General features: G+C 39.8%; 1 protein-coding gene across 1 annotated transcript in view; it reads left to right on the forward strand.

Annotated features, from left to right (window-relative positions):
* The window catches only part of Camk4 (calcium/calmodulin dependent protein kinase IV), a 223,147-nt gene extending 216,731 nt beyond the window's left edge, over window positions 1-6,416 (forward strand). Inside the window, exons 8-10 of the mRNA XM_013349620.2 lie at window positions 1,547-1,673; window positions 4,584-4,736; window positions 5,902-6,416. Coding sequence (XP_013205074.1) covers window positions 1,547-1,673; window positions 4,584-4,736; window positions 5,902-6,306 — 685 coding nt within the window. The 3' untranslated portion in view covers window positions 6,307-6,416. The remainder of the gene's footprint in view (window positions 1-1,546; window positions 1,674-4,583; window positions 4,737-5,901) is intronic.
* Window positions 6,417-21,484: the final 15,068 nt, after the last annotated feature.

Below are 21,484 nucleotides of genomic sequence, written 5' to 3' on the forward strand. Positions count from 1 at the left end.
ACAGAGAGACAGAGAGAGAGAGAGAATCTTAGCTCCTGAGCTTTGTAGAATACTTCTATAATGCTAGGTGGTGGTGCACATCTTTAACCCCAGCACTCAGGAGGCAGAGGCAGGCAGATCTCTGTGCCTTTGCGGCCCGCCTGCTCACGTGTGCCGACACTCCCCTCACACAGGTGGCTCAGGTGCTAGGGTCTCTGTTCAGACTTAGCAAATGAAAGTGCATTGCTGAGGTTTATTTTACTCCCAAGTTCCACTTTCTGCCAGATGGCTCCAGATAGTTGTTTTATTTCTCCATGCTCTGGGGCAGCCTGGCTGGCTTAGAGGAGGAGTAGAAGAGGATATCTTTTAACTTTTTGTTATTTTCCCATTTGATTTTCAAAGGAAACATGTATAATAAATGCCTTGAAAGACTGTTTTTTTTTCCTCTTTTTTTCTTACATAATATTTTATTTATTATTTGGGAGTTTCACGTAATGCACCCTGTTCACATTCAATTCCCAGTCTCCCCAGATCCCCCCTCCCCCCTCTTATGACCTTCCCCAAAGAAAAGAAGATAAGAGAAAGAAAGAGAGAAAGAAAAACTACAAAGTCTAATTTGTGTGGCCCATATACTCACTCGGAGCACGGTCGATTTCCCAGAGGCCAGTCCCTTAAAGAAAGAGAGAAAGGAAAAACTACAAAGTCTAATTTGTGTGGCCCATATACTCACTCGGAGCACGGTCAATTTCCCAGAGGCCAGTCCCTTAAAGAAAGCGGCGTCCCTCCACACCCGCGCCCCTGGAAAGGCCCTTGCTTTAACTGCCTTTTCCACCTGGGATCCAGAAGAGCCGCTTGCCTCTCACCAGGGCAGGCTCAGAACCCCCGGGGCAGACTCCAGCTTTTCCCTCCCCCTTGCATGAGATGTCAGAGGTGTTTCCCTGTTCTCACACTCTCTGTTTCCTTCTCTCCTGACCCTATGGTAGAAAGCATAAGGTGAATCTAATCAGACATCTTTAAAATGAGGGCCATTTACAAGAAAGAAGTCAGTCTGCGCTGCTCGTCTATTGACGGCCTGTGCTGACTAAATTAATAGCTTCATCTCTGTTTGTTTCAGTCTGTAACCCAAGCCAGGATAATATATGAAAATATCCAACTTCTACTAACTTTTGTAGGTTACTATTTCCGTCCACTTTTAAACCTGTATCCTTAAACTTTTCTGTTTTATACTAAATTGAGGCCCTATCAATCTGTATAATACTTTTTTAATTTTCAAGAAAAATCGGCTGGAAAAATCGTTACCACAACGTCTATAATATTAGCAATTTTAATTATAGTATTTTTGTGCCTGTTGTTATAGCTTTTAAAAGAAATGTGGTTTCATTATTCTTACTTCCTGCAGCTGATGTTCAGGTTTCATGTTGTCAGTTAATCAATTCTAACAAAACAATTACACACTTGTACAGATAGAGTTACCTGTAGAGAATATAGAAGATTTTGAATTTTTGCAGAAATTTGGTGAAGTATACCTCATCTTTTAAAGATATTTGATTCTATCTTTTCTCTCCAGACTTTGTGGATTTGAACCGTTCTATGACGAAAGAGGCGACCAGTTCATGTTCAGGAGAATTCTGAATTGTGAATATTACTTTATCTCCCCCTGGTGGGATGAAGTATCTCTAAATGCCAAGGACTTGGTAAGTGTGACCCAAACAAAATGAGATAAATAATTTTTTTTATTAAATACAGGTTTATAATTTATTGTTCTGTTTTCCAACACCTGAGAACAAAAACAAGTGATATTATCGACTAGAACTGTTGTAGGAGGCTGCTAGTTCATTTCCTGGCTGCCCAGACTCCAAAAATAATCATACAGAGCCCATGTTATTTGCAATACTATTTGTCCAATAGCTTAAACATATTTCTGGCTAACTCATATCTTTAAATTAACCCATCTCCATTAATCTGTGTATTTCAATGAGGCTGTGGCTTACTGGGTAAAGTTCCAGCTTCTGTCTCTGGCGGGTCTACATGGCTTCTCTCTGACTCTACCTCATTTCTCCCAGCATTCAGTTTAGTAGAGATAAATAATTTTTAAAGACTTATTTATTAATTATGTATACAGAGTTCTTCCTGCATGTATGCTTTCAGGCCAGAAGAGGGCGCCAGATCTCATTACTGATGGTTGTGAGCCACCATGTGGTGGCTGGGAATTGAACTCAGAACCTCTGGAAGAGCAGTAAGTGCTCTTAACCTCTGAGCCATCTCTCCAGCCCGAGATAAATATTTTTTAACTAAGAGACAGTAAAAGACATTTTAGAATAGGCTGCTTTTGACATCATTGCTTCTTTGTAACTTTAAGGTATTTTCATTTAAAGGGAACACTGATGCATTGTCATTTTGAAGAATGAAAACTTGATATCCTTCAGTCCTCATTAGCTGAATCATGGTAGCAGCATTAGTTCCAGAATCTTTCCTACCTGATAAATAGAAAGTCTTTCAAATAAGACTGCGCTCTGGAGCCCAGACACCAGTCACACAGAACTCTGCTTTGATGTGGTTTATTCACCTAGATGTACATTTACTTCAAATAAGTATAAATGGATTTTCAAACATTTTTAAACCTATTAAAATACTCTGACAGTAGCATGAGCCCTATTATGTGCCCCTGGAATTATAAACAAGGTCCACTCTATTAATAGAATGGTTTATGGTTTGTTGAGCTGCTTCGCATTCAAGCTAATACTGAAGCCTATTAACATTCGAGAACTCCCTTCGAGAGAGAACTCTTGTCTCTTCTAATAGAAGGATGCTTGTGTACAATCGCAGCCATCGTTCCTCTGGAGAGATTTTTAAAATGTGCCAAAATAATGGAGTTGATTTTTTTAGGTTATAGGGGATTTTAGGAGCTTTCTAGTCATGGATTTGCTAAGTGTGCCAAAGTTTACAAAGATTTCCAGCAGAAAGGCACACTACTAAAACTCACTCGAAGGCAGGCGGTGGTGGCGCACACCTTTAATCCCAGCACTCGAGAGGCAGGTGCATCTCTGTGAGTTCGAGGTCAGCCTGGTCTACAAGAGCCAAGAAGAGCTAGTTCCAGGACAGGCTCCAAAGCTACAAAGAAATCCTGTCTCGAAGCCCCTGCCCCCCAAACCAAAAAGCCCTCAATTTCTCCAGCCCCTTTCCCAGGATTTATCCCTCCAAATACTTCTCCCTTTTCTCTCTGTTATTCCGTGGAACAAATTCTTCAGGATCTGTGACTTTTCTCATGTGAGCAGGAAGGGCGGCAGTCTACATAGGTATGTAGATATGTAACCCCACTCCTGAATACATCCGCTTCTTCCCTCCTCTGCCACCACTGACTCAACCAACTCCCACCCTCTCCCACCTGGCCCACAGCCACAGCTGCCTGTCTGGCCTCCCAGCTTCTTCTTGTGCCCTTCTAAAGTATGCTCACACAGAATCCAGAGATCCCTGCCTTACACTAACCAGCGTCTGCACCGCAAGCGTGAACCGGAAAACGCTTCATGACATCTGCTCCTTATTTAACTTGCTGTTTGATTCCATTAACCTGTTTTCACTTCTTTCGTGGGTTTTAAGGGCTAGAAAAGCGCTCATAGCTCAATGATCAAGAGCATCTTATTTTACAAGAGCAGAGTCTAGGGGCACTCTAGAGTCTCCACAAAGTCGTCCATCAGATGAGCTTCACATAGTGGAAGCCTGAGTTTGAGTTCAAACTCTACTAATGACTAAGTAGCTAAGGTCTTGGAACATCTTTCTGCTCTTCACTTGTGAGTTGAGGCTAATGGTTCCCAGTCCATATGTTTCTGTGACTGTGCTGTCAGGGTAGTTAAAGGCATAACCAGGATGTGTGCCTCCCTGAGTCCAGGTAGTGCCTCCATCATACCAGGCCACTGCTTCTGAGCCCAAGGCTGGGAAACATTTCATTTGTTGGTCTTCCTGACAACTCCCTGCCTGTCCATCTTCACAAGAGTAAAGCTTCCAGAATGGATTACCTTTAGTTGAGTTTAGTCACACCAAGCATGTCGTAAGCTCAAGTTTCCTTCTTTTTATCCTTAAGGGATTTTTATTCCAGCTCTGAACTTATCCCTTAGGTGCTTTCAATGAGTTAAAGAAAATAACTATAAATCTCGATGGAATCATAAAAATAGTACTTAGTAAGGGCTTGAACACTAACTTTTGTTTGCCATTTAACCTCCCCGAAAAAATGTTGGTGCCTGAATGACTGTTCTGGAGAGACATAGTTCAAGTTCTGAATTCTAAGTGATTTCATAATGTGGCCTAGAATTATTCTGATGCTGGTTCTGCCTTCAGAAGGCATCTATCTGGTCAGTAGACAAGCCAGGGCCTAATTCTGTGGCCTCTGTAGAAAGAAATCTGTGGGTTTGGCGCTACAGCTGATAAGTGCCCCGGTCTTCCAGGACACCCTCAGCTGCTGCTTCCCTGAGTAGGCCCTACTCTTGACAGTGTAAGCTCTTTCAAAAACATGCACTTAGCGCTGTGGCTAAGAAGTAGGGGAATACCTGGACATTCCCAGTCTGAAGGCAAGCCCAGCTTCTCTAAGTCTATATTTTTTATGATTGCAGGTCAGAAAACTAATTGTTTTGGATCCCAAAAAACGACTGACTACGTTTCAAGCCCTCCAGCACCCGTGGGTCACGGGAAAAGCAGCCAACTTTGTGCACATGGACACGGCTCAGAAGAAGCTCCAAGAATTCAATGCTCGGCGCAAGCTTAAGGCAAAATATGTGTTTTTGTTGCTTTTAAGATGTCTTTTCTTCCTTATTCCTTTTCTGCCACACCAGGGGAATCCTTGCTTTTAAATTCCTAAGACACTGACATAAAACCACTTAGGGTTTGATTTTTGTTGTTTGTTTTGTTTTGGTGTGTCTGTCTGTCTTCTCATGAATTCATTATTAAGAGAAGGAATAAGTTCATAGCTGGAGTAAAAACCAGGACATGAATACTTGTGTTATACGTTTAAATTACAAAGTGTGTGTGTGTGCGCATGTGCTCACGTGTATGTGTGTGTGGTGTGTGTCTTATTTACTTTCTCTGTGTGTGCCCAAGCTTACCAGTGTGTGTCATAGCATGCATGTGCAGGTCAGAGTACAGCTTGAGGGAATCCGTTCTCTCTCTTCCACCATACGCCCCAAAGACTGAACTCAGGATTGGTGGAAAAGGATTGTTACTTCCCCTACTGGCTGCTTCTTATCTAAATAAGGCAGCGTTCAAGAAACTTGTCTTTATTCAGAAAGTTTCTGAACCCACAATAATTGGGAATTAACTTTTAAAACTATTCCATACTATAGATAATCATGAAAAAAAAAGTAAGTGATACAGAAAACTGTTCACCAAAATACATGTTTTATAGACTATACAGAGAGTAGCGCTGAGGTGCATCTTCATGATGTTTAGGACTAGTTATACAAATAGCAGATCCCAGAGACTAGCTGGAGACCAAAAGCAACATCTTTTCTGTCGTTTTGCACTGATAGGAAGGAGATCCCAAGCCTGATTTTGAAATGGCATGTGTAAATAGCTTTGGCTTAACTACTTCTGAAGCTAGTTTGAGCATTGCTCTTTTACGCCTATGATACCAGCCAGCATCGTGGAGCGAGTCTTCCATGAAACATCCTTTGGAGAATAGAAAACTTTAAGCCACTCAGAGGCAACCACATCTTACTCATGTTTTCAATTGTCCAGACAGCCAAATAATTCTAACTTGTAATTAAAGAAGGTTTACTGTTCTTTCTCCAAATACCTTTTTAGCTGACAACCAATCTTTGAATCATTTCCTTTTCTTTGAAAGGCTGAACACTAACCTGTAAAACAAAGCAGGAATTCTACCGCCATTTGGGATTTCCCACAGAAACACGATTTTGTGCTTTTCTCTCTAATCAGGCAGCAGTGAAGGCTGTGGTGGCCTCTTCTCGACTGGGAAGTGCCAGCAGCAGCAGCAGCCACAGCAGCATCCAGGAGAGCCAGAAGGCCAGCCCAGATCCATCTTCAACCGAGGATGTTACTGACAACACAGCTGTTCTGGGAAAAAAGATGCAAGAAGACCAGGTGGCTGCTGAGATGACAGCGCTGCAGGCCGAGGGCCAGGAGAAGGATGCAGGTGGGAAAAACGAGGAGGTCTCCAGGATGGTGATTCAGGCGCTGGAGGATGGCTTGAAGACACGTGACCCCACAATGAAGAGGCGCTCGGTGGAGAAGCTGAAGACTGTGGGGGAAGAAATGGACCCCAAAGCTGAGGAGGAAGGCCCTGCTGCGGAAGCACAGGATGTGATTCTGCCAGAGTACTAATCTGGCTTCCTTTAGGTTCAGAGACCAAGCCAAACATTTGATGTACTTTGTCCTTCAGCAAGGAAGGTGGGGGAGCATGACATGCACTATTGTGATTCTGTTTTGAGGTGCAAAAAAAAAACCCATATATACCAGTTGGTAATCCTAATTTCAGTGCATGTGTTTGCTTTATGAAACAATGATGTCTTCTACGGCATGTAGTGTAGACATGAGCCCCATGAGTTAAATTTGGAGTTTCCAGCAAACAGCACAACACTTTAAAACAAAAGTTCTTAGCCTTTTGGTGGCATATATTTGAAGTGAAATGGAAAACTAATTTTCCTTTGAAAGCTTAGGCATCCTATACCTCCCAGAAGTCTTCAGAGATGGCAATTCCTTTGAACTCAACTCAAATAAAGACACATTCCCATGACTTTCTGAACACTTCCAGTGGGTTCAGCTTGGCATAGAAAAGATACCTGTAGAGTGGCCAAAACCGTCTGCCACGCTGAGACATCAAAGCATGATGTCTTAAAAAATCACGAGCCCACAGCCCTCTTAAGAGTGTATAAAGAATGTCTCATTTTATTAAGTATGCTATATAAGAATTTCCAAAACGTTCATCATAAAATTCTGCCAGTTTACAATTCTTAGGATAATATTAAACTGTGGTGTTTCTTTACTTCACCTGCTTTTCACTAAAATGCCCCATCAGATGTATTAAACCTAGGTAAAAATAAAGAAATTTAAGTATAATGATATATAATTTAAACTTAGACATACCAAGACTAATTCCTTTTTACTTTTCATATAAATTTGCATTTGTAAGCTTATATAATATTTTGCTTATAAGAACATTTTTGTGGATATACTCTGCAAATAACAAGTTTCAAGTTCTGGAAAAGCCCATTGCAGAAATTGGTGCCAAAATGTCTGAATATAATAAGAACAATGCATTCCATTGTTATATAACTTATTGCTGATGTTGTTACAGTAAGAAAATGTCTGCAGGAGGATTCTCCCCTCCAGCTGTGTAGACATTCTGTTCATGAGTTCAAAATTCACTATAACAACTAGTGTCTTTTTTCTCACATAGATGGAAAGAGGGCATATTTTATGATGAAGAAACTTTCCATATCAAGAAATTCATATTGTCTTAAAAATAAGCAAAAACAAAAATAAAGTGAAAACAAACCTTAAAACAGACTTCGGGGAGGATAAAGCATTAGACCTTAATTAGCATGATACTTTTTTTCCTCAGAATTTCTTTGTTTCATAGATATTACACTAAATGCAGTATCAAATTTCTTGAGTGAAAATGACCACTTTATTAAAACAATTGCTTTACATTTTTGGTGGGTTTTCTTAAATTATAAACAGTATGACTTCCAAAATCCAAAATGAGGGCAAAAGAATGAGCAGCACAGATTTTTTTTCCATAAAATAATAACTTAATTTGTCCTGGCTCACATACAAGCATCTGCACTGGGAAATTAAATTAGATCAGGGGCTTCTCCAGGCTGTGGGGGGCATCGGCACTTACACAGAGCCCCAGCAGTCCTGGTGAAGGAGACAATGGGGGGGCTTCTTGTAGTCTGTGATTTGGGTCCTTGACAGGTGGGTGACTTGAGGTTCATTATCTGAGCTTCGGTGATTATTATTCAATTGATTTTAATTAGTATTTACGCTCTCATTTTACTTCTCCCCTCTTTAACCCTCCCTCGGAACTCTCATTTCGAGTGTCATAAAGGGCTATTTTAACCTTTAAGAAGGCTTTCTTAAGATTTCCATTTAAGAAGAACAATTTCCTGGTGTGATTTTCCTCATCAGACTTAACATATGTATGGCAAGTGTTCCATATTTGGAAAGAGTAAGAGTCTTGATAGAAGGTGTAATTAGACTATCAGAACACATGTATCATCACTCAGCCCCAGTCCAGGTCTGTCTTCATTCCAACATGGCCTGAACGCTTTGGATGACCCTGTGAGCTTTAAGAAGAGCATCACATATGCCAAGCCCTCAAGTGTTTTAGAATTCAGTCATTTAAATGATTGCACCTTACCCCTTCTTGGTGATACTCAAGAGTGTTCGGCTAATTCTTCCTCTTTTGCAACCTATATACTTTATTAGCTAAATATCACTAGCACCTTTCTGTTGTAACTTGTATGCTAAAGATGGTCCTCATGCTTCCAAAGAACTAAGTCCATTCACGAGGAAACAAGTCAAATATTTCAGTCAAATCATGCAAACGTTTAATAGAAATATCATCTAAGAATAATTGTTTTACACAGTCAACATTTATATTGCTTGTTAAGATTAAATATCTATCTGAAGGATTATTGGAACTAAAGGAATACAATCTTAATTTGAAAGAACACTTTCTAATATCACTCTTAATTTATAATGTCACAAAACTAAATAATTTTTAAAATTTCAGCAAAGAAAGACTAAATTAAAATTTGCTTACAAGGTGGGAAGTGGTGGTACATGCCTTTGATCCCAGAACTCAGGAGGCAGAGGCAGATGGATCTCTGGGTCTGAGGCCAGTCTGGTTTACAGAGCAAGCTCCAGGACAGCTAGTGCTACATAGAGAAATTACCTCGAGAAGTCCAAAACAGAGAGAGAGAGAGAGAGAGAGAGAGAGAGAGAGAGAGAGGACAGTTACATTCATTATTGGTTTTTATTTCAAGAAGGTTAAGCGCATAGCATAATTTGGTTCTTTTATCATAGAGGACAATCTTCAATTATTTCCCCCACTCAGAAAGTCTAACTATGGCTCCAGCGGGTTTCTCAAACTGTTAGCTCTTTGCACAACAGCATAAAAATAAGAGATTAGAACAGAGTAGTTTTAAAATTATCGTCTATAATAAGTGCTTATATTAACAAGTTTAATGTAAATATAAGCTATACATGTAACACAAAAATTCTGAGACAAGGTTTTATTTATCCAAGGCTGGTCTTGAACTCACTATGTAGCCCAGACTGACCTCAAACTCACAGTGATCCTCCTGCCTCAGTGTCCCAAGATCTGAGGTTACAGGCATGTGCCCCCACTCCCACAGCTATACAGGCATCTTTAAATTTTCTATTAGCTACGTGCTAAAAAGAAAATATGAAATTATGATAGTACATTTTAATCCAGTATACACAAATTATTACATCAAAATTAAAATTAACGAGATCATCTGAGTCACTTTTATTCTGTTTCTAAATTAGCAGTCTAAGCCTGTTTACATCAGGTGGTCAGGAGCCACACTATGGTGGACACACAGGTCTAATCTACAACACTCTTCTTTTGAGCAAAGTGAGACTTGACTTTCTATGGTTAGATGTGAGCTGACATTTCCACATTGCTAGGTTGGTAAGCACCTAAGATGCTGATGTTACAGATAGAGATTCAGAAACATGTATCATGCTACTCCTGAACATACTTTGTCTTGAGAAGTGTTCCGCAAGCTTACATGAAAGCAACACTTCCTTAGGCATTGCCAAATTGTGTGTGTGTGTGTGTGTGTGTGTGTGTGTGTGTGTGTGTACTGCCCCAGAGTCCATCTTAACCCCATTTGGCTTGGGAAACCTGGCTGCATCTAGAGTTTCCTGGGTACTTCCATAAAATCAACAGTATTCTCATTTAGCAGAAACTACTGTGGCCCCCGTGGCCCCCCACTGAGCAGTCTGTACACAGAATCCATTCTCTACACATCAGGCTAAGCTGAACATCCTCTTGTTGGAGGCAATCTTTCTAGAAGCCTCCTGAGAAATACATTTGCATGACGGACATGTTATGAGATGGTGATTGATATGCCAGATACCCACAAATGTCCCGGGATGTGGTCACAGCTTGCACTTGTGGGGTTCTGGCAGAAGGGCCTGATTAACGCTGTCACTGAACAGACTTTTTAAAAACTTTTGGAAGGTTTTTTTTTTTTACATACTGATTTTAGAATAATTGTCAATATCCTGTGGTCATTTTCATATTTATAAAGAAGCAGCTTGCCTTTTAAAGAGACCTCACCTGCATACATTTGACATTTCGTACTGTAGAATGTTCGGCCTTTCTTCACTGGCTCTACCCAGTATTATATTCAAGGTTGCTCATTGGGAGCTGCCTCCAGGTTGAAGCTTCAAGAGCCATTTTTTTTTTCATGATTCGGTTTTTATTGCACAGGAGCAGCTGGCTGCAGTTCAGATTGGAAAGAAGAAAAGAAATGGCAGAAAAGACAAAGGATTTCTTTAGGATCTTAGGATTGTTCTCACAAAGCCAATAAAGGACTTTTAGAAGAGGCCATGCAAGTGAATTAGCACCGGGCTCACATACAGCACAGCCAAGTGCATAGTCAGAATGCCATTGTGCAATCTGTTCCTCTCTGCAGAGTACTTAGTCTGGGTGTCTATGTTTGAGACAGCATAAAGTTTCCGGACATTAATTTATGTAATGAGAGTTGTAATGTCTTTGTAATTACTGTCCATTAGGTCATATTTCAATTTCCTCAGTGTTTATCAGATACATTACTGATCAGGGTCATTGCTGACATCTGAGCACTTACCAGTTGAACACTGAAGATCAGACTGTGTCTGCAGTGGTAGTTTTTTGTTTGTTTCTAACATGAAATATAATTTTTACTTTGGTATTTATAGTCAGATGATGAAAATGGACAAAATTTTCTACTTAAAAATTTTGTCATCTTACTTTCTTATAAAAAGGTGGCTCTCTAGTTCCTTGAAAGTGAAGTTAAGATAGAGGAGGGAGGGAGAAAGGGAAGAGGGAGGAGGGTGGGATATAGTGGGGCGGAGACACATATTAGTTACACATCCAGTGTTGCCAAAGTTCACTTCTTTCCATATAAGGACACACTTTTGTCATTATTACTTCGTGAAGATCACCTGAGATCAAGCAGTGTAGAGCCAGTTCAATCATTATACTTACCTTGGAAAGGAGTAGCAAACAACTTCTGATTGGTTATATCAGTTTTCATAAATGATCTGTGATGTATTTGGAAAGGGCTTGACTCCGTCTGTTCCCAAGAATCTACCCGATTCCACTTAGGGCAAGATCAAAAGATTGCCAGGAAACCAGTCTGACTTTTGCGGGAACTCGTTTCAAAGAAGATCCCCAGCATCTGACCAAGTTAGACTCAGATCTCCTCCCATGCTCCAACTGAAAGCGGTCTCTTTAAAATTATATTGCTCTTGGCCAATGATAGGAAAATGGGATTCTGCCAACCACAGTTCTTTGCATTGCTTTACCCCCAGCTTGTCCCAATGCAATGTTTTGCTTTATCTGCCCTAACAATCAGTCTCACTTTGGAGGTTTTCTAAGGTTCTGGCAGGAACATTCCAGTCTAGCTAGAGAAACAGGTTTTCATTGCCCCATAGTTCAGACTGAAGCGCTAATGAGCAATTCTAAGAATACAAAATCACATTGTTCATAATTGTTTTCAATATACTCTGAGGATTGACCTGAAAGACCCATAGATATAGTTATATTCAGTCTGATCTTTGCTTTGGATCATTGTGTTCAAAAGGACAGATATTTAATCTTCCTTCAGATTGAATACTTCCCACCTAAAATATTATTTCAAGATAATCAGATGCAATAGGCTTCACGTATTTGAAAGCTGTTTCCTGAAGCTATCTCCAAATTCTGATAGTTATGGATGACAAAAAGTCTGTAGGTGTGTGATGTCTTCATATCTTTGAAACAAGTATTATTGTATATTTTATAAAGGACACAAGTATCACCATAATTTGAAAATTATCATCTCCTATGTGCCTGTCTCCTTTTAACTTGACCTGGTTTGTATGCCTGTGCAACTATGTGTTCATCAGTGTAACTAATATACAATTTGTATAGATTCCTAAATAGCATATTCATGGTTAATCTTCTGCTCAGTGCAGTCTTTGCTTCAGCAATATCTTTAAGACCATCTGTAAACCAAGAGAAGGTTCTAACATCTCCTAAAGTTTCAGTTCTTTGGTTGAAATGACATAAGAGTAGTCTGTCATTCTATGTCCAACAGATCTTGCTGTTCCCTCTCATGAGCCTGATGAGTGGGAACCGTGACTTGAGTGCAGACAAATCCAATGAATGAACGTTACAAACAAAATGGTTATCAGGCTGTTTTAAGATTCTTAACCAGCTTGGATACCAATCATTTTCATCTCTGGTCTAAGAGATACACGTATGTATCTCAATATACTCTGAGTGTGTGTGTGTGTGTGTGTGTGTGTGTGTGTGTGTGTGTGTGTGTGTGTGTTGATGTGATAAACACCAAAAACAATGTGAAGAGGAAAGAGCTTATTTCATCTTAGAGGTTACAGTCCATCATCATTCAGAACTCCATGGCAGGAACCTGGAGGCAGAATGTGGAACAGAAAGCACGGAGGATCACTGTTCACTGGCTTGCTTCGCCCATCTGCTCAGCTCTGATACCCCATGGCACCCCCCACCTCCAGATAGGACTGTCCACTGTGGGCTGGGCCCTCCTGCATCAATTAGTAATCAAGGAAATGCCTACCCAAAGGTCATCTGATCAAGGCAATCTCTAATTGAGACTCCTTCATATCACTTGAGGATACTTCAAGTTGACACCTGAAGCTAACTAGAACATAGAAAACTAAACTATTTCCACACTCTTCTCCATGGAACTGAATTTAAATCTCCCAAGAAGAGACTTCAGGATTCAGGCAAACTATGCCTTAAAGAGCAAATCTTAATTTAGGGCTCCGATTACTATCTTAACTCAAACCATTTTATTGTAACAGTCAGACTCATTTGTGGATTTTTTGTTGTTGTTTTTGTTTTGTCTGTTTGCAAGCTGCTAGAACAGCACTGAATATTTTCAGTAGAGACCACACAATCTATATCACTCAAAATGTCTATCTGGTCCTTTATTATTTATTTTTTAAAAGATTTATTTATTTATTTATTTATTATGTATACAACATTCTCCCTGCATGTATGCCCACACACAAGAGGAGGGCGCCAGATCTCATTACAGATGGTTGTGAACCACCATGTGGTTGCTGGGAATTGAACTCAGGACCCCTGGAAGAGCAGCCAATGATCCTAACCACTGAGTCATCTCTCCAGTCCCTATCTGGTCCTTTATAAGAGAAATAAGACAACTCATTTTCATTGCTCATGCCTCATGCTTTGTGATTACTTTAGGAATCCATGTTCCAAAACTAGCATTTTTATCTTAGTTACAGCAGTTACTTCTCATATTTGCTGTTTAGAGGTTAGGTGAGCTTTGTTTCATATTGCAAATGCTCTCACAACCGTTGTGCAAGAGGTATAATTAATATTTCCATGTGAACAAAAATGCAAAGTTATATCATCTCTGAAAAAGGAAATTAGTATGACAAGTTACAAGTAGATTTCCAGTTGCTTGAACATGGTTTAGAAACTTTAAACACAATGTGAATTAAACAACAACAACAAAAAAACAAATAATGTTCACTCACATTTAAGCCAAACTGGAATCCTGTTGCTTAGCAAGCTACAGAATTTCTCATAATACAATGAAATAATTTCTAGCAATTGGATTTTCATTAACAATTAGGGAATAGTGTGCTATTTTTATGAAAATAAATTGCTCATCAATAGTTCAGAACACAGAGAACTTTAATAGCTACTTTCCTACACCTCACTTCTCTGAATATTCTAGATTTCATGTGAAAAGAGCCTTCAGTACATACTTTTCTAGTAAATTTTAGAAACCAAGAAGAACGCTTGAGTCTATTTCTATCTGGAAAAATCACCCATTCCAAAGTATCTGCCTTAAGGGAACCAAGTAACCCCGCTACGAAGGGAAATTTAGGCACTTGTGGCTTGCTTCAGTTTGACTTCCTACATTTGTCACAAATGAGAGACTGAATAGGAAGCGATTATCAGCCCATTGTCAGGAATATCAACCGTTACCGTATGACGGAATGGCATAGTCTGTTCTTTAAACTGTCGCAGCAGTGATGAGACAGCTACTGGGAAGTTACAGAATGCGGGAACAAAAGACATGAGTCATCCTCTGGTTAGCACAGGCAGGGGACATTGGAAGGAGAGGGGGCTGCACATTCTTATCTGCTCATCTTCTAGATGGCTCAAAGTTTGAAGCCAGTTATTGATAAACTTAAAACGAGCAATTCAAAATCGATAGCTACTTTTCTTCCTAGAAATCAACAGTATGGCTTAGAGGCTCTTTGGCCTTCATGGAAAGTAAACTTTAAGGACATGATCACTAATAGCAAAAGGCTCCCGGAAATAACCCACTCCAGGAATCCTTTTCTCACAGTGCGTGTTCACGGACAAGCCATTACTTGTACTAGGAGTCAGACGTGAATTAAGCTCAGTGCTACTCTTCAGCTGGAAAGAAAGGGCAAACGAGCACACATATCGCCTATACTGAATACCTACAGACGGTAAAGCCCTCCCGGGCTGGACAGAGGAAAATGGTCTCTTCTGCCAAGAATGTGCAAGGCTGATTTTGAAGGGTCAGACCAACTCTGCAGTTAAGGAGGACAAAGGGGCCATCTCTGACTAAGGTTGGGGAGAAGGGCTGGCACTCGATGAGAAAGGCTGAGGTGCACAGTGAAGTGTTGTGCAGGGTGCAGCAGTCCCAGATCTAAGCTGAGCCGTTGCTGCTCCCTGGCTCTGGGCAGCTGCGGGTGAAACTCTTCTCCAGAGCACCTGCCCCGCTACTTGGCCAGCCTCCTAGTCTGTATCTCAGCAGGGTAAAAATCCCCCGACATAGTGAATGCATGCTTTTGTAAGGCCACAGCCAATCTTCAAACTTCAAGTGGGTCCTGCCATGTTCTTAATTCTTCACTCTTTTGTCCGGTGTATATAATCTACAAGTTTATAATTATAAAAGAGATAAAAATCTAAAGATTTTATTATTATTTCTTATTGGAGGAACTATTTTTCCATTCATCTTCAATACACTTTTTTTTTGTAAATTACAAATTAGAATTACAGTGAGAATATTCTGACTTGTGTATCGTTGCTTATTTCTGGTAATGTCTGTGGACAGTGGATGGTTCCATTTCTACAGGATACATGGAATGAGAGACAGAGACTAGCATCTGGGTAGTAGGGGGAAATTATGCTATGAAGTAAAGATATTGTTAGGACACAGAAAACAGGTTAGTGGACACTGAGTAAGGACGACTTGGTATGAGGGGTTTTCAGGCCTAGATAGCATTATCTGGGATGTCTTTTTGAGACTTTCTTAGATGTCAAATTTGCATGGATAAAAGACATATGCATCTTCAATTACAGCGTGGAGGAGAACAGAATAGCATCATATGCAAGAAAACAGACTTCCTGTAGTCTAGAGCACAAGTCATTAGCCCAAAATGAGAGCATGTATGCATTGGAGGAGAATATAAATACCTTACCCAGCAAAGATTATGGTTGGCCTTTTCACTTTCTAATAAAATGTACTAAAAAAGAGCTGTGGACATTTCATTTTCTAAATGTGTCAAAATGGTGCTATCGATTCCTTAATACAAGACGCAACTCTACTATTTTTAGGGAAGTGTGTTAAGTCTGGCTTGTCTGTAAATGTAAATACATAAAATGTTTGCAAAGCAGTCAACAAAACCATGCCCATTTGCTAATGGTGGAGGCACGGTGTCCTTCAGTGTGGGTGAACAGGGCAGCCATTGGCTCTCTCTCTCTCAACTGCCAAATTCTAAGACATTTGACAGCTCACTGGATTCTTCTTGGATGCAAAGTTGGACAATCCATTTCAGTGATTAAATGTGCTCACCTGATGATAGTCAGGGTGTTGGCCAAGACCTTGAAGAAGGAATATGGGACATGAGCAGCGAGTGACTTAGGTGAGGACCAATGTAACTGTGTAAGTTCACCCAGACCGCCAGAGCATGCCAAAAGAAGCTAGCCAGTGCCTTGCAGCTAGCCAATCTGTAAAGGAATCTGCATGTACAATATGATAATAAATCATGTAAGAGTCCACCAGAACTTTGCATTCTGTTATTTGAACGGTCAAGACACACCATGGACATTACCTGAGAACGGAGATACACAACCGAATCACCCTTCTCTCAGATAAAACTGTACTTTCAATACTTGCATGCCCACATCTTTTATTTCCTAAAGAGTAAGATTGTAAAATTAATAAAGCTAGAAAAGCACACAAATAATTATTTCATCCAGTAAGTCCATTTTATTTAAAGTGAATGAACACAGCTAGGAAGTTAATACTAATGTTAGCTCATGGTGGCTGAGAGGGGACAGTGGTGCTGCCGCTGTTCATATGAAAACTGACTTTTCCTTACAAAGATATGAAAATACAGAAAGTCAGAAAAATACCCTAACAGTTGCCAAAAGTCATTCTTTTCCTCTAGTGTTAATTTTTACTTAAAATTTTTCAAACCTTGTTGTATCTGTCATTATAAATATTTTTATGTTCACCACCATTCCACCCAAGATTGTTCCTTTGTTGAGAAAATGCCAATACCCTAAACAAGCACTTCTCAGTTGAGGGAATGGAGGGAAAAACTAGAGAAAAACAGGAACTCCTTCAGTAAATCAATGTGTTACCAAGACAACTTGACATTCATGTATTATTTTTACCTCACTGTGGTTTTGCAACCTCTAGACTTCCCTTAATAAAGTCAGCTGCCCTATACTTAAGAAATTTTACCAAAGCAAAACATTAACTAGGATTATAATGTTCCAGGAGTGAATACTAATGAATAAAAAACTTACTTTGGCACACCCGCTTCCTCCATACTTTGATCTTAACTCCTGTGGCTCACCCACCCACGAGCATGGGTATGTGCTTTCTCTCCTGGGATACAATATTTCTGTGTCACCTCTTAGTTATAAAAGCCTATGTATAAAATATGAATTTTGTCAGAGTAATTGGAGTGTGCAAACAGAACCATGCTGGCAGATGCCATGTAACATCAGCCACTGATTAACCTGAGGGGAAGCTCCTTCACCTCGTGACCTACGGGAATGAGAGCCATGCAGCATCTGTCATTAGAGGGGCTCAATATGCTTAATAGTGCAAGACAATGTTTTCATTACTATGTTAGAAGGGGCCATCCTTTACCTATATGGCATCCAGGCATCCAGAGAAACCTCACATATACCTTCCAAAGCTCAACCTGTGGGCACTGTTATGGCTGTCATCCAAGAGGCCGGAAATCCTACTCTTGATCCCAGCCACCTTTACAGCTTTCATTGGGGAGTTGGGGGACAGAGAGACAGACAGGAAGCACCATGGCTTTGCCTTCTCAACTTGAATGTATTTGCCATCAATTCCCAGGGCTGGTCTGTTATCTCTTAGGAAGAATATCAAGACGACAGCAGAAACATTGTTCTTAAATTCTTCAGCTGAAAAATATTAGTGATTACTTATGCAGATGTCTAAGTCCATTTCAGCTGCAACAATGACACATCATAAGCTGGGTGGATTATAAGCAAGCATATTTCAAGTATTTCTGGAGAAAATGGCCAGTCCAAGATTAAAATGCCTGGAGGTTTGGCATCTGGTCTAGGCTGCTTTTTTACTGTCCATACACGACAGGAGACACTAAATGAACTATGAATGACCTAATCACCTCCTAAAGCCATTAGTTGGGCTAGCTGACATAAAGCAGACGTTTAGGTGAGGAAATGCCCTGCATATGCCACCTCAGTCATGTATTTCCTATTACATACTATGCCAGCCCTAGCTGCTCTTTAATAACCTAGATAATGGGTATTCTTAGTAACCACTTCCAATTGCAAATTAAAGTATTCACTGCCCTTAGTCAACTTAGCACAATTACTGGGATGTGCCCAACTGGCCCTGTTACATAAGAGCTGGAGGCCTTCACAAAGGTCCATGTACTTAAAAACTTGGTCCCAGTGGTTCTGAGGTGACATCTAATGGGAGGTGCACAGGTCACTGGGGAACACTAGGGGAACATGGGACTCTCTGGTCTTTTTCCTCTTTTCATTATCTGGATCAGGAGACAAGCAGGGTTTTGTCTCTTTTTGTTTTTTCCCAGCACATGCTACCTCTCTAGTATGCTGCCATTACCAAAGATCCAAGATAAGGCTACTGGATGCTAGACTAGAACTTTCAGACATGCTTGTCAAAATAAACCTCCTCTTTAATCAGTTAACTTCCTCAGGTATGTTGTTATAGATATGTAAGGCTGTAAACTGCAAATAAAGATTTAACAGTATTGTTTGTTGCTAATATTATGAGACATCGGCAGATCTGTTAACTTTACTTTCCAGTCTTGTATTTTTGTTTTTAAACAGTTCAAGTGTTTAAATAACATTCTCTAAATTCAGATATATAAGCATTTGGTCAGTGCTTAAGGTGAAAGTAACTTACACAAACAAGATCAATGACCAGAAACAAGAGTGTCTAGAAATCTTTATTCAGATATACTACACTATAATTTAAAAATAAATACATTTTATTTATAACATAGTTCTTTATTCTAATGCCATATATATATAGCTTCACAAAATAATAAACTTCCTAAAAATGGTCTCAATACATCATTTGTTGGACTGTAAGAGATGAATTTTAATACATAACAGTATGTATAAAAATCCCTGGAAACACAATAATGAAATAATTGTAAGTCCAGTAACATGCTCTGGAATGAAGCTCATGTTTTTTCTATGCTCAAATCTCACCATCCCATACTTGTACAAGTCCAGTGAGATCACTTAGGGGCCACAAGTGTAGCTTAGTCCTGGCATGCACCAGGACTTAGCCTCACAGCAGAAGAAATGAAGGAAGGGAAAGGGACTAGACAAGCGCCCACAGAAGTTTTAAAGGAGCCCTCATCAAATCCAGATTTCCATCAGCGCCTCTGGCTCTGTTACCTTTTCTACTGGGTTCAGAAACTACAACATCCATTTAACTAAAGGGAATTAGCATCTGATCCTAAAGATGCTACTATGCTCTCGGAAAGGTAAGAAAGTTGCCATCCACAACAAAGGGAATTCTCAGCTCTAACAGCCTAAGAGACAATGAGGGGCAAAGATGGCAGTGTTTCCTCTTCTCTATAACCTTGGGGACATTTCATACCTCAAGATGTTAGTTTAATTCACTAAGTAACAGTCAAGCAATCTTCAAGTAGAAAAGAAAGGAAGATGAAGGGAGAATGCCCTGTTAGCTAGGACTAAAGTTTTACACCTGGAAACTCCAACTTCAAATACACCCTGTGTGCAGGCATGAGATCCTGATGTTTACATGGGAATACTCCAGTGGTTCTTAGCAAAGAACTGAGAACACTCCAGCTGTTATTTTTGCTGAGTATTGTTTTAATCATTGAAGAATAATAAAAAATTTCAACAAAAACCAGTATTCCCTACCAAGATGTCACTTAGATGAAACTATTGTTTTAAAACAGCAGTGTCTACTGAAGCTGATGTTATGGCGAGTCTTTCCTTAGCAAGCTGTGAGCTACAGGAAATGACACAGTGATATGGTAGGCTATATTCTTTCATCTCCTTCACTGTCCTATCAAATGTTACTTTTAACAAAAATAATCTTGAGGCAATAATTTCTAATTTACTGAGAATCAGTAATTTATTTATTTATATTTCTAAAGAAATCATATATTATTCAGCAAGCACTAAAAGGGCTGGGCTATAAAGGGTTTCTGTTTAAGAAAGCAATTATGAATTGTTCATTTCACCTTATAACAAGACAAATGATATACACACTGTAGAACTGTTCATTACAATAGGCACAGGCCTCATGTGGCTAATGAATGCTTGAAGTATGGCTAGTCTGCAGCAGTAAAACACACATCCTACTTTAAAGAATTAATAGAGACCATAAGGTATCTCAATAACTTTTTAAAAACATTGGTTGCATAAGAAATATTTTAGATATAGTGAATTAAAGAAAACACTGCTAAAATGAATTTCAGCTGTGTATTTTTTCTGTACATGAGTGTTTTTATATATACATATATATGTGTACACACACGTGCCTACAGAGGCCAGATGGCGCCAGATCCTCCAGAACTGGAGTTATGGACAGCTAAAAGCCTCCATGTTGGTGCTGGGAACAGAATCGGGACTTCTGCAAGAACAGCGGGTGCTCTTTAACTATTGACACCTCTCCAGCCTCTGCTAGGATATTTAGGTTACATATATGGCTTGCATTATTTTTCCTGTGATAACACAGCTATAGAAGCAGCAGACCTAACTATATGCTAGTATCTTCCCCACTTTACAGCATTTTTATAATACTTGAGATAACACACTTAAAACATATAAACGTTCCTGAGTTTAAACACAAACACACATACACACCCGTCTACTCTTAGTAACAAAACCAAACAAGCTCTAATGTCATCTTTCTCGTCTCCTTCCCTGTGCTGGCAAGTGGGATACTCTACACTCTGGCTAGATGAGAACACACAGTAGATACAGACAAAGGGAGCTTTTGGCTGACAGAAATACTCTAAAGCTGGACGGTGCTGATGGCTGCACAGCTCTTCAAATGTACGCAATCATACATTTACCACAGGTAGGCTGCATACTATGTAAACTCTACCTTATACACAGAAAGTTCAGGGGATTCAGATATAACTTCTGAACCCACTGTGGAACTCAAAATGGCAACGTAAACATTTCTATCAGGGTTATTACCTGAAGTGAATTACCTGATCACTCACAGGAGGTCTAAGATGATGAGAACAAAAGGAACACTAGCTGAGTGACATTGGACAAGAGTTGGTATCCTTAGAGGCCCCCGGCTCAGGCAATGATCGCTCTGACAGTCATGTTTACAGTCTTGTTACAAAGTCTTCCCAAGCTGTTGTTATTTTATCAGGGGCAAAATAATGGTATATATGGGACCTTGTGCTCTACATCAACAAAAACAGATGAAGTTACAGAAGACACAGTTAACAATGAACAGTCTTCACTGGACACTCTTAACTGCAATTTTTTCCCCATTGCAGAAGAGAAAAGTACCAAAGAAATCTAACAGTTGAAAGTTACAATCAATTTAGAAAAGGATCTTAGTGGTTAATAAACTCATAACACAGGATCCTGTGTAACTGCTTCTGGCAGGTCTTGAAACCATTATTTCAACCTAAAAGCTCTGAGATTATCCACCAGAAATACTGATGCTGCCCCTTTTTGCTCCATGTGTATCTTCATCACCAGTTACAAGAATAAAACCAAGCCGGGCGATGGTGG

This window comes from Microtus ochrogaster, chromosome 18, assembly GCF_000317375.1.
Source record: "Microtus ochrogaster isolate Prairie Vole_2 chromosome 18, MicOch1.0, whole genome shotgun sequence".
Classification (NCBI taxonomy): Eukaryota; Metazoa; Chordata; class Mammalia; order Rodentia; family Cricetidae; genus Microtus; species Microtus ochrogaster.